At 43.5% G+C, this 13306-nt stretch overlaps 1 protein-coding gene across 1 annotated transcript in view; it reads right to left on the bottom strand.

Annotated features, from left to right (window-relative positions):
• Thbs4 (thrombospondin 4) overlaps nucleotides 1-10970 on the bottom strand; it is a 41422-nt gene extending 30452 nt beyond the window's left edge. Inside the window, exons 1-2 of the mRNA XM_031360316.1 lie at nucleotides 10685-10970; nucleotides 6772-6975 (exon numbers count right to left, since the gene is read on the bottom strand). Of these exons, the coding sequence (XP_031216176.1) occupies nucleotides 6772-6975; nucleotides 10685-10772 (292 nt within the window). The 5' untranslated portion in view covers nucleotides 10773-10970. The remainder of the gene's footprint in view (nucleotides 1-6771; nucleotides 6976-10684) is intronic.
• Between the last annotated feature and the right edge of the window lie 2336 nt (nucleotides 10971-13306).

Genomic DNA, 13306 nt, shown 5'->3' on the forward strand with positions numbered 1-13306 from the left:
GAGAGAGAGAGAGAGAGAGAGAGAGAGAGAGAGAGAGCATGTTCCAAATGGATGCTTCTCTTCTTGAGGTAGGCTCTGGCTTCACAGCATCTAAGATGAGAAGCTGTGGCTTGGGCAGCGATGGCTACAGTGGGACTATGAATTCATGTAGCCCTACCCCAAATGTACATTCATAGTATACGGACTTAAAAAACCTTTTAAAAATTGTTAGAAGAGTAGATGGTTCAGCGCCCTGGCTACTCTTCCAGAGACCTGGTTCAATTCCCAGCACTCATGTGACAGGTCACAAATATCTGTAACTCTAGGTCCAGAGCATCTGTCTTCTTCTTCTGGCCTCCATGGGTACCAGACATGCATGTTGTGCACAGACACATACATGATGCATAGACATGCATGCAAACAAAACGTCCATATGCATAAAATAAGAAAGAAAATTAAAAAGCAGTCTTCCATTCAGCAAATAGTTTTGCACCTCTACTATGCATCCAGCACAGTGCTCAACACTGATTGGTTCTCAGTGCTGTCAACGAGGACTCCTTGGTCAGCTCTCCCATATCCTGCACTGGCAATTTTCTCTCTTAGAGAATGATTTACATTTGTACTTATTCTATTCAATTTGATTGACTGGGCCCCACTGTGATGCCTTGCAAACGTTGCTGGCATTTGGTGTGTTCAATTCTGCTCCCTTGCTTTGTGCTAACTGTAAACACAATACTACCATCACTTAAGGCACTACATTGATTCTTAGCTTATCTAGTCCTAGTTGTCTTCATGTCTGGCATATTCATTTTTATATCACTTGGAAAGGCAAATGAGATACTTTATAAAATTTTTCTGAAGTCAAGATATGTTATTCTCACAGTACCTACTTGAGCTTTCACCTTGGAAAGTGTCGTAAATGGAGAAAGATTGCTGTGTCTTATCCTTGTTAGCCCTGTTTTGTGTTTAGACATCACAGATTTCTTTTCCAGGTGATCCTAAAGTACATTAATAACAACAACAACTCTATGGGTTTGATCTAAAGCTCATCTTTCCCAAGCTTTCAGGATCTGCTTTTCTTCTTCATAGAAAGAAGGCTATGTGCCATCTGTTTCCTGTGCTCCCAACAGCTACTGCTGTTGCCAGCAGTAGCAACACTATCACTTTCTTTACTGAATACCCCAGGCTGTAACCCACCTGGGCATGAACAACCAAGTCCATCAGAGAAACATTACTCTGGTTTGGACTACGAACACACGCATACCCTGACCCCTCCCCTGCCTCTTCTCATCTCTATCAGCACCCATCATACTTCCAGTCTCTTTTGCAGATTCATGAATTTTGGTTCTGTTTTGTGATTCATTTAGTTTAAACAGGGTTAATCTGTGTGACCATTAGATTAGAAGTATGTATTGGATATTGGTGGGGCCATCAGTGGGTGGTGCTGGGGACTGAGCCCAGGCTGTTGAACAGGCTGGGAAAGCATCCACCACTGAGCTTCATCTCCAGTCCTCTTTTTCACTTTTTATTTTGAGACAGTTTCACTAAATTGCCCAGGCTAGCCTTGGGCTCACTCTATAGCCCACACTGGCTTTGAACGTTTGATCCTCCTGTCGCAATTTACAGAATAGCTGGTATCGCTGGTATGCACCAACATGTCCAGTTTGAAGTTATTGTTGTGCATTTTTTGTTTGCCTTTAACCCTTCCTGTTTGAAGAACATTTCTTCTGCTGGGTAAGTCAGAAGCAAAAGAGTCAACTTCAGCTAACCTCAGATATCTGTTAGTCTTGCATCGTCTTCCTGACTTCTTCTCCTTCTTTATTCCAAACACAGCAGAAATATTCCCTTTCCTATCCAGCGTGCAAATCAAGAACATCAACTCAATTTGATTTTAGCCTTTTCTGTTCTAATTTTTATAGTTTTGGAAAGGTTTTTTTAAAAATCTTTCACCTTTTGCATGTGACCATGCTAAAACTGAGCTCAGGCATATTTCAAAACGTAAAAGAGAAAGTGAGTGTTAGGCCTTTCCCACTCAGTATACTGTGACGAGTCCGTGGCATGTGTCATTAGAATTTTAGACCTTCCATTTTCCCCTACTCATTGCTGGGCCTAGAATGATGGTTTCTAAAACTCCTTTTCCCCACTTAAGCTGTACTGGTCTTTAGCCTGTTAAGATTCAGAACTGCTACCCTGAGCCACTGGATACTTCCGATTCTTTGGCTGAAGCGTATGGCTGACTCTAGTCATGGTAGCAACTTCCTGAGGTACCCTTCATTTCAACACCACCAATGGTCTTGGTGACAACCAAATGAAGATCAAGGGAACAATTCTTTCCGTTGTTTTTCTCTCACAGGCAAAGTTACCAGCAAAACAGATGTGGTTAAATAACAGACATTCCATCCATCCATCCATCCATCCATCCATCCATCCATCCATTCATCCATCCTATATTATATTATATTATATTATATTATGTTATATTATGTTATATTACACTACTTAAGAACCTGAGGTTTTTGTTTGAACTCCATAAGCTAACAGGGTTCAGTATACACTTCCACTCTCAGGATCACAGTGAGATAACTATCATCATTCTCACTGGTGAGATGACAACTGTGCTGACAGATTCACAGACATACTCATGGTGACCAGTTGGCAGGATTTTTAACTGGGACTCAAATATGGGGTGCTAACAAGAAAGCTGACTTCATGCCAGATACTAGAATGGCTTCAAACATATCTAACCACACGGTTTCTGCAAAATATTCATTTGTATGAAGATCGTACCACCTGTGTTACTAAGAATTTGACAGGTCATTTGTACCAGAAACACTACCCATATCCTCATGTTTGCAAAAGTTCTCCAACATGGATTCATTAAGACTTCTTTCAAACAATTTACATGTACCAGACACAATAACTCCATAATGTCCACTAAATGGTGTGTCACTGTTTATGTTATTCAACTTGCACATATGGAAACTGTTTCCTATGGGGTCCTGCTGTAGTCCCTACAAAGTGTTGTGGTCGTACAAAAACAGAGTAAAGGGTGTCTTGTCTCTGCTGAGAAAGAGCTCCTAACCTACTGGAGGAACTTGTAAGCAATTAAAGTACTAACAAAGTACAATTAGTACCTCTCAGCTAGAAAGCATAAAGTCATATAAAGAAAACAGAGATGGAGATTAGATGGCTCTTCGGGGTGCAGGGCTTTGGTATTTGGAGATGGTACAGGAAGTGTAATGGGGAGAACAGAGGGCAGGTACAAAGGGGTAGAAACAGAAAGATGGCTTGAGTGGCCCAGACATTCTGCCCTGCTGTTTGGGGTGTGTGGTCCCCTGGCAGGGCTGCAAAGCACAGGCTATAGAGAAGGTCACAATGAGGTACGATTTGGGGATCATAGTTGATGGTTCTGCTGTAGAACCTGAAAAGGTAAGGCAATTCCACCTGATACATTTTGGAATGGGAGACACTACAGGTCTCTGGCTGGGTGCACCCTGACTGAGACTGTTTTATGAGCAGCAATGAAATGGCAGTGGGTAGAGTGACGTAGAGATGGGGATAATGGAGACAGAGAACTCTCTAGCGGGCTCTTCTGTGGTCGTCATGGGTCATACTTCAGTTTATTCTAGGAGTTCCTCTAGGATCAGAGGGCCTGATTCTGTTCTCCAACATCATCTTTACTATTCTCTTCCAGCCCCCATCTAATGCTCGCTCGGGTTTGTTAAACGGAGAGGTGGGCTTTGCTTCCTACTCAGGTTTGTTTAGTCAGCCGAAGTGCATTTGGATTGCTTCTTAGTGTGGTATTGGTTTTTGTTTTTTGTTTTTGTTTTTCTGCAAACTAACTAAAGGGAGACCAGCTGAGCCTTGGTCAGTTGAGGGATGCCTGGAAACTGCTGTGCAGGGAGACCACTCTCTCATGGCTCTGAAAACTAAGTCAGTAAGACTACCATTCAATGCTTCAACAAGAAACTATAACCTCATGCCACCTCGTCTCTGTGGACCCAGAATCTCGCTGACTCTCCTTCACTGCACCATTCACCATGGCTGCCACTCCTTCCTACATCTCCGGATTTGGCAGTGATGGCCAATATGTGTACTTTCCCTGTTTAACTAGAGAAAGACTCAACATGAATGATTCAACTCTTCAAGTTTTAATAGTCATATAACTTCTCTTTACTCTCCGAGAACTCTCATTTCTGGTATCTCCCAGAACTCTTTTTGGTGCTCATATTTTTCTAAGAATCACATCTTTTCTAACAGGCTAGAGGTTGAGGAGGTGTGTTGGTTAGCTCTCCATTGCTATGACAAAAATGCCTGGGATCAACAATTTAAAAAGAAGGAAGTTTATTTTGGCTCACATTTGCAGAGGTGCATGGGCAGAGCGCCATGATGTGAAATATGAGGTGGAGCAAAATTTGATCACCTTATGGCAGTTATGAGAGAGAGAGAGAGAAAGAGAGAGAGAGAGAGAGAGAGAGAGAGAGAGAGAGAGAGAGAGAGAGAGAGAGAGAGAGAGAGAGAGAGAAACAGAAGTCCAGGGTCCCCATGTCCCTTCAAGGGTACACCCCTTGTGACCCAATTTCCTTAGTCCCATGTAATATTTTTCCAGTAGCACAAAACCTTAGTACATGAGCTTTAAGGAACATATAAGAGTTAAATTATAAGAGGAGGGCTGGGGATGGAGTTTAGTGGTACAGTGCTTGCCTATCATACACGAAACCTCAGTGTCTATCTCCAGCACTGGAAAACAAGTAAGTGAAGGTTTTACTCAACTATCTCACCTCTCCCCTAAAAGACTGATCATCTAGAACTTACAGCTGCATGGCATCGCTAGCTTCTCTTCGGGGAAAACAGTAACAAGCCCTTCGCTCATTTTTCTACACACCATGGGTCTAGTATTACTTTGGCTTTAGGAGTAAATGGAGAGAGTCAGTTCAGGAGGATTGCTTCCTGTGTTCACGATGGTCCACACAGACTGGCTGCCTTAGAAGCAGAGGGTGAGACACAGTGAGCGAAAAGCGCTAAGGAGCAGCTTTTCATTCTTGCTGTTATGCTGAACTGAGCAGGAGCAAAAGTCTTTCCAATGCATCTGAAATAGCTGACCCAGGACAGACCAAGAAAGCCCATAGGAGAGGAGTAAGAGCCAAGAAGAGGGGATAAGAAAAGGTTACAGCCACTCTTCTCTAGTTTTAAATTCTACCATTCTGTGCAAGCAAAGGCTTTCCTCTCTCAGCCTGCAGATCTAAGGGTTCAAGTAGGAGTATATCTAAGAGACTTGCAGAAACACTAGGAAGGGTCTGCCTTATAAAGCAAATTGAAGTAGATATAAAACCCAGGATCTCTTGTTTTAGAAATGCATGAAGCAGAAAAATATGTATCTGTCACATTCCTCAACAAACAGGAACAGGTGTTGTCCCCAGGGCATGAGTGGAAGGGAAGAGGGTGAAAACACATGACCTTTTTCTTTGGGAGCCATTTCTCAGTGCAGAGTGTGGCTCCCTTTGACAGTAAAACAGACGGCAGATAACAGTAAGAGTCTATGTGAATCAGGCTGAGGGCTGTTCATTCTGCCCTGCTGTTTGGGGTGTGTGGTCCCCTGGCAGGACTGCAAAGCACTCGCTAAGCTGTGAGTCACATCAGCTCAGTCATGGCATCCGAGGGAACTCGGGAAGAGGGAAGTGGTCTAACACTCATCCACTGAAGTCTTAATCCCCATTGTGATAGCATTTGGAGGAAAGACTTTGGAAGTTAGTGAGCTGAGCCTGAGTCCTGAGGGTAGAACCCTCTTTATAGGATTTGTGCAGTTACAAGAAGAGACATAAGAGAGTATACAATGTCTCCACATTGTGGAGACACAATGAGAAGATGACTGTGTAAGACAAGCACCACACCTGCCAGGAACTTAGACATAGTCTACAGTCTTGCCAGTCTCTAGAACTATGAGAAATAAATGTCTTTTGTTTAAACTACATAATCTACACACTGATTATGGTCAAGAATGATAAAGGCAATGTGTAATCGTTCTGGCCTTCTCCTTTCTGAACTGGTTTCAGATTTCAGAATAACACGAGGATGAAGCCATGTCAGAAGGCATCTTGTAGTGAAAGAGAGGACAGAAACAATGCAAGAGTCAAAGGAAGGGATGGAACATTGTGGAATTCTATTGCTTGGGCATGGCAGGGTCACTGTATTTTTACATTCTCAGTAGCTATGATTGTGACAACTTGACTAAGATCTGCACAAGACTGGGCCTGTCAATATTTGACCATAGGATCACAAGGATCCAATGCTTCCCATGGATCTATGCGAGGTCAGATCTAATGGCCGCTGGTGGGTTGGGGCAGATAGTTTCTTCAGTGGTGTAACCACTGGCAGCTACGTGGTGTTTCTCTAAATAATCCCATCACCTGTGCTCCTGTAACTGATTCCAATTAAATGCAGTGGCTTTCAATGAACAAACAAACCCCTTAAAACATGGAAGCAGAAGGAAGACTGGTTGGGACAAGAACAGGAACCAGTGGGACAAGAGCGGGCAATGCTGCAGTGGTGAATTCAATGAAAACACACTCTATGCATATATGTTAATGCCATAATGAAACCTACTGTTCATGTAATATGGTAATGAAAGACACATTGGCCATAAGCAAGCCTTCATTTCTCTCTCTTAACTATCTTCACAAAGGTAAGTGTCCAGTAAGAAGAACATGGCATCCAAAAGGAAACAAGCAATGGAAAGCAGACCCTAAATCCTGGATCAGGAGCCCACCATGGTAACCCTGCAAGCTGACTTACCTTTGTTCAGCCGTCCCATCACAGTGAATTCCAAGTATTTGCTGTTGTCATTTGAGGAGTAGAGGCCAAAGATGGTGGCTGAGCTTTTACTCTGCAACTTGAAGGTAGAGATGACGTAGAACTCATGCAAGGTGGGATCTGTCAGGACTGGCTGCAGGGCACTGGGGTTCAGCCTCTGACTGGAGGATGGCAGAAGATCAAAGACTAGAGGGACAGAAGGAAGTTGTGGTCACTGAAGACTAACCTTGGGCAAATGCTTTTTATTGTTGTTGTTAATTGGTGGGGGAGCATTTGACAATAAGCTACAAAACAGTGTGAGCTAATCTTGCTGCTCTCTCGCTCATCTCCCCCCCCACCCCCATTGACAAATTCACCAGTTCTTCCTGTCTTTAATAGTGGCTAGACATTTGAAGCAGAAGAAGTACAGCACAATATTTATGACTTGCTATAGAAGAGAACTCGAGATTTGCAAACACAAAATTGGATTTGGCTGAACAAGTGGCTCTGAAAATGTCCACTAGGAAAAGTCCTAAAAGCTTCAAGCACAAGTGGGGATGGATGAGAGCAAACAGCTCAGTGTTTCTCTCGTGTCCAAAAGCAGCAAATTGCCCTGATGGGGTCCCTTAGGTGCCTGTTGGGCCACAGGCAAAAGCATCTTCGGTTTCCATGACATGACAGGGAAAGGGACAGAGAACATGCATGTGGTGTGGACAGCGTATAGCAAAATGACTCGCCACGTCTATGAGAGCCTGTAGGGTTTTCCAATATTTCTGTAAAAAAAAAAAATTCCCATCAAGGAAATGAAACAAAGTGTCGTGATACATTTGACTCCAGTGTATCCAGAAGGATAGGGCTGGTTACAAGAGGTAACCTCTGCATTTGTATAGCTGCGAATTGTTTGCCATCACCAGGCAGCACTTCCTGACAAAAGCTTCCTAAGACTCACTGACCTGGGCAGTATGTCCCGGGACACTGACCGTCCACTGTCAAAGCTGACAGCGATGACATTGATATTTACAGCAAGTGCTTATTGAGGTACACAGATATTGCTTGGACACCTCCCTGGCAGGCCAGGAACTTCAGCACCTACGGCTATCTCTTGTCTTACAATAGTCTGCTAAAAAAACGGTGACACTGATGACCGACAGAGAGCTCTTACAAACCGGCAAGATGATAAGCATCCTAACAGAAAAATAGGCAATTTACAGAAAAAAGAACCACAAATGGCTAACGTATATAAATAAGTGTTCATATGACCATTTAGTTAGTAATGACAGAATTGCTAACTTAACACTATTTTTGCTATCAAATTGTGAAAAATAAAAATATAGCAATACCTAACACTACAGGTGAGAGCTCAAGGTATTCTTCCATGTTCTGCTTAGTAAGATTTGAATTAGTAAAAATTATCTTTTTCCAGTAGTGGGGATTGAACCCAGGGCCTCATCCATGTAGACAGGCTCACTATCACTGTGCCATGTCTTCAGGTCACATGAGTGTAAACGTTCCAAAGGCCATTTAAGTAACAATATCAAAGACTCTGAAACACAATACCTTTTGACCTAGCAAAACTACTTAAAGAAATGTATTGGAAAGAAATGATAGATAACAGACTTAGGTACAATATTTACTATCACTTGTGATCCTATAGATTCTCTACCGTTGTGGAAGGAACTAGGTGAAACTAGAAAGTGGGAGTACTTTGCTGTGAAAATGTCAAGCGAAGAAAAACTTTACAGTTAAAGCAACAGCTGGTGCAAGTCTAAGCTATCCATCCCTTCAACTGTCTAATTGGATGTCTAATCTATGATATCAGAATACCAGTGACAAATTTAGTGTCCTAAACTACAAAACAGACTAAGTTAATTTTGGCCTATGTTTTTGAATGTAGTTAAATCCATACAGATAAAGAAAAATGTTCATGATAAAGTTTTAAAAAGTTACAAAATTATATATATGCATAACACACTGTCTTAGTTTATTTGTGCTATAGTTTATTTGTTTTGACAAAGATTTGAAACAAAAGTTGATTCAATAATATCTTTATATTAACAGTACCTACTTCTAGGTTGTATACGGCGTTTTTTTTTGTTTATTTTCTGGAGATTCTGGTTAAACTTTGTTTTTACAATGAACAAGTATTGCTTTCTACTAAAAAATGAATAAAAATTTTAAGGCAAACAGGAAAAACTGCAGTTACTCGAGAATATCCACTTTTTTAAACAGATAATTTATTTCCAAACTGGATCTCTGCTGTTTATTTCCCCTAAAAGCCCTCACACAATAGTGACTTTAATACTTGATGAGTTGAAAAGCAAAATATCTCATGTATCCTTCTAGTACCCCACATCCTCAAGCTACAAAAATAGGTTTTATAATTTCTAAAGAATTGAAAATGTATCATTCCCACCAATGGGGGATAAGGTTGGATAAGGTGTTGTAATTGAAAACTCTGTTCTAGATAAGGCACCTTTAAGAAACAGACATAAATTCAGAGTTTGAGAACTGTCTTCCAAACTGAACTCCCGATGCTTCATGCTGGCTCCAACTTTGATCAGGCCTGTGATCTAGCTGGTTCTCCATGAGAACTTGAGTCTGCCTGGCTCCTCGTATGACTCATTTGCTGCTCTCCAGAGGCTGAGCTTCGGTTAGTGAACAACGACTTTAGAGAGTGTTTTGAAGAGGAAACAAGATGCTACCGTTTCCTATTAATGCTATTACAATTCAGAAAAAGTACCAGGATCTGAGCAATGAGCCTCTAGTATTAGAGGTGAAATTACTGCTACCAATGAGCATGGGAATTGAATATCTGCTAATTTAGGTCTAGCAGCTTGGCTCAGAGAGAAGGAGATAAGTGAATTAAATCAGTTGATTGCCGACTTGATAACTCTATAAAAGGATCTATCAACACCTGACTTAATCAGATTGTCTACAGAAACTAAGTTAACTGGATAAGTTAGGTTCTATCACTTGAACACAAGTCTCCACAGAACTGCCAGGTCTAAGAAGCAGAATCCAAACGTAACCTACACCACAAAGTTGTATGTTCCAATGTCAAGGATTTATATACCAGAAACTATTGTATAACAGAAAATAACCTCGGGTCTGTTGGGTGCAAGGGGTGGCCACTGTGGTGGTCTGAGGGGACACAGACTGCCTGACCCAGCATGCTTGGCTCAGCTTCGGGAAGGAAACTTTTTACTCCGCCTGTTCTACTTCTAGTTTTCCTCATTCTCCTTCCTTTGTAAAACAACCCGGGTGCCCAGTGTCAAGAGGAAGGCCGATGTACACAGCCTGGCAGAGCCCTCTGAGATCCTTCCTGGCTGTAGTCATCGCTTCCTTATGGTCTTTATACGAATTTTTGCTTAACCTTAAGTGCTTTCTACCTGAACTCCCTGTCAAATATTGAATTTTTTTTTAATCTCTTCACAGAAAAAAGATCAGTTTCCGAAGAGACTCAAGTAATCACACTAAGTCCGGGGGAGGGGGAGTTAGCCTTTGAGTATAAGGAGGAGCACAGGGAGGGAGGTGGGGCAAAGGGGCATTGCTCAGGGCTTCCCCGAGAGAGACTGGAGGGGACAGACACGGGTCTGCAGACAACTAGGATTTCATCCCCTGCCAGAGGACCAAGGACCCTATGGCACATTCTGCAATGCATGATGAAAATAAGTTTGCACCCCTTCCAAACTATAGTTTAAGGAATTGGTCCTGTGGTTGGGTAATAGAATTGGAGAAAATTCTAGACTTTCATCATCACTTTCTATAAAGATGTACTTCTATTCAGGTCCCAGAGGAACAGAGAGGTGCATGGCGAGGCAGCAGGAACCCAGCGAGCGCAAAATTGGCCCCTTTAGGTAATCTCAGGACAGCGACAGCGGGCTGGGTGCAGAGGGGACCAGGGGAGGCCACTTACCCTGGGGTGTGGCCTGGGCGCCCGTCCGCTGCCAGGGCTGCAGGACCAGGTGAAGCAGGAGGAAGGCGGCCGTGCGTGGGGCCGGCATGGTGACTCTTTTGCTCCTCGAGGGCTGTACAGGCGACAGCGTTGGTGTGGCTCTGCCAGGGTAGGGCGCTGTCCGCTGGCCTGGGGCGGTGTGCGCGCAGGTGGCGGGTAGGGCAGTGCGCAGCCGTCGGAGGGGCGCTGGCTGCTGGGCTCCGCGGCCGCAGTCCGCGCTTTATGGTCCAGCCGCCCGGGGGGCGGGGGCAGGAGGTGCGGGCGGGGGAGGACCGAGTCAGGGCGGCCCCCTTGGCCAGGATCCCCCATTTGCCAGGAAGAGCGGGGGCGGCGGGAACCGGGAGCGTGGGCCACCGAGGGAAACGCTGGTGTGGAGACTAGACGGAATGGAATGAGGTGAACCATGGGCAGGGGTTGTGCTGAGGAAGTGAGGGATTCCAAAGAGAGGCTAGGGCGCAGAGGATGGGCAGAGAGGGCCACAGTGGAGGAGTAGGCCAGCATCCTGGTCCCCTAGCCTTGAGCTCCTCTACTCTTTCCCCTCTTATTTTTTTTATGTTTTCTAGAGAAATATCACTTGGACGTGTCTCTAAAGTCTCTGATTGCTTTCTCAACTGGTCTAGACTGCTGAATCCCCCACAGTCCAGAGAGCAGTAGGATTTGTGTATTTCTACAAGCTTTTCTTGAACAATTGAAATGATGAATATTTTTTTCCATCAAGCTTTGAGACACAAAGAGTGATAAGTGGAAAGTTGCTTTGTTTTGTTTTGTTTTTGGTGGTGCTGGGAGTTGGAAATAAAAACATCTCAAGGTATCCATGCGGACAGTTTAGGGAGAGATGGAGATGCTGAGTCTCATGAATGATTTACTTCAGGCCAGTTTGCAAAAGGGCTGTGCACCTACCTTGGGCAGCTCAACATATCTAAAGGTTCCGTTCGAAAGGGATGGGGGTAGGGAGACAAAACAGGGACATCGGAGTGGCCTCTCTTCCTCCCAGGCAGAGCAGAGCCCTCAGAGGGTGGCATGGATTAACTAATGGGAAAAACGTTTGAAAAGCTGCAGTAAAAATATTCCCCGTGTAACAATCTCCACCAATGCAGAGGGCCCTTCAGAGGATTTCTAGACCTATCTCATTTGTCTCAAAGAATTCCATTTGCAGAAACTATCTACCACCAGCTGGGTGGTTAACCCGCCATTCTATCTCCAAATTTGCCAGAACAATCCCTTTCCACTTCTGATTGTGTTTGCAGCTAATAAACCAGAGATCTGAGCTGTCCTCTCGGCAGTCATCTCTTTGGGGTCTAATAAAGGCCTCTTTGGGCTCTCTGTAATGTTGTTTTATCTAGTGCATTAGGCGGAATGGGTCACCATATGCCTACCAGTTAGAACTGAAAGGACACAAAAGGAGCAGGTATGCGTTCCTATGCAATGTGACTGTAAATAATGAGATGGATCAGAATTTGAAATATTTTCTTCAGGTTTCCAAACTGTGTCTCAGGGTTAGAGGGGTCAAGGGCTCCAGCTTATGCTTTAAACAAAACAGCTCTGCCTTTGAATGCTCCATACAACTCATTCAGAGTAAGTTTTCCTTGAAGTGACCGTATGAATATTTACAAGTTTGAAAGCCAACATTTAGCTGGATTCGTGCATTAGACTCTTCTTCAGGAGGTTTGCACACACACACACACACACACACACACACACACACACATACAATTAGGTGACTATAGGACACCCAAACTATAAAACCACAAGTAACAAGGCTTGTGATGGTACATGGATGTAATCCCAAGGACTCAGAGAGCTTCGCAGAGGCAGGAGAATCATGGGTTTAAAGTCAGCCTGGGCTACAAAGTGAATTCAAGGCTAACATGTGTTCTATAATGATACCCTGCCCTGTTCGACCAAAAAAGCAAAAGGAGCAATTGTTATTTATACTGCCTCACACCACAGCTTTTTCTGACATAGAATGGGACCACTCCCTAAGTGAGTCAACGAGCAAGGACCACACTGTCCTGGGAGGTTTTGTTCAGTGTGTCAGATGTTGCTGTCCCCTTACTCGTCAAATGCCATCCCTCCACAGGCTGGCCAGGAGAGCACTGAGAATGTAGGAGATAGAGACAAGAGTATTTCTGTCTCTCTGAACCAATGACTGGACCTTAGGTGTGATCCTGAAGATCAGATCTACCATAAACCCAGCTTGCGTCCTGGGGCTATTTTCTTTCCAGTCACTGCCCCATGGTTCCCTGTTTGACATCTCCATTCTTCATTTATTAAGCATTTTCCTACATTAACTTTTTCCTCCTTGAAATATCTTGGGCACTTTCTATTTTTCTCATGTGAGTAAGACTAAACTGTAAGTTATTAGAAGGTTGGTACTGTTTCCGAGGGAAACAGCTTGCACATGTAAGCATACAATCCATTTTGATTGAACTTGAGTAGGAAGGATAATGGAGACATAGAAGAATCAAAGGACATCCTCCTAACCTATCTAAGTTATCTAGGGTTGTTTTTAGAGAGAATGTACTTTCAGAAAGCTAAGCCCTGAGGGGTTTTGGGAAGTTTCTCTTCATGTTGTCACAATCA

This window comes from Mastomys coucha, unplaced genomic scaffold (assembly GCF_008632895.1).
Source record: "Mastomys coucha isolate ucsf_1 unplaced genomic scaffold, UCSF_Mcou_1 pScaffold8, whole genome shotgun sequence".
Classification (NCBI taxonomy): Eukaryota; Metazoa; Chordata; class Mammalia; order Rodentia; family Muridae; genus Mastomys; species Mastomys coucha.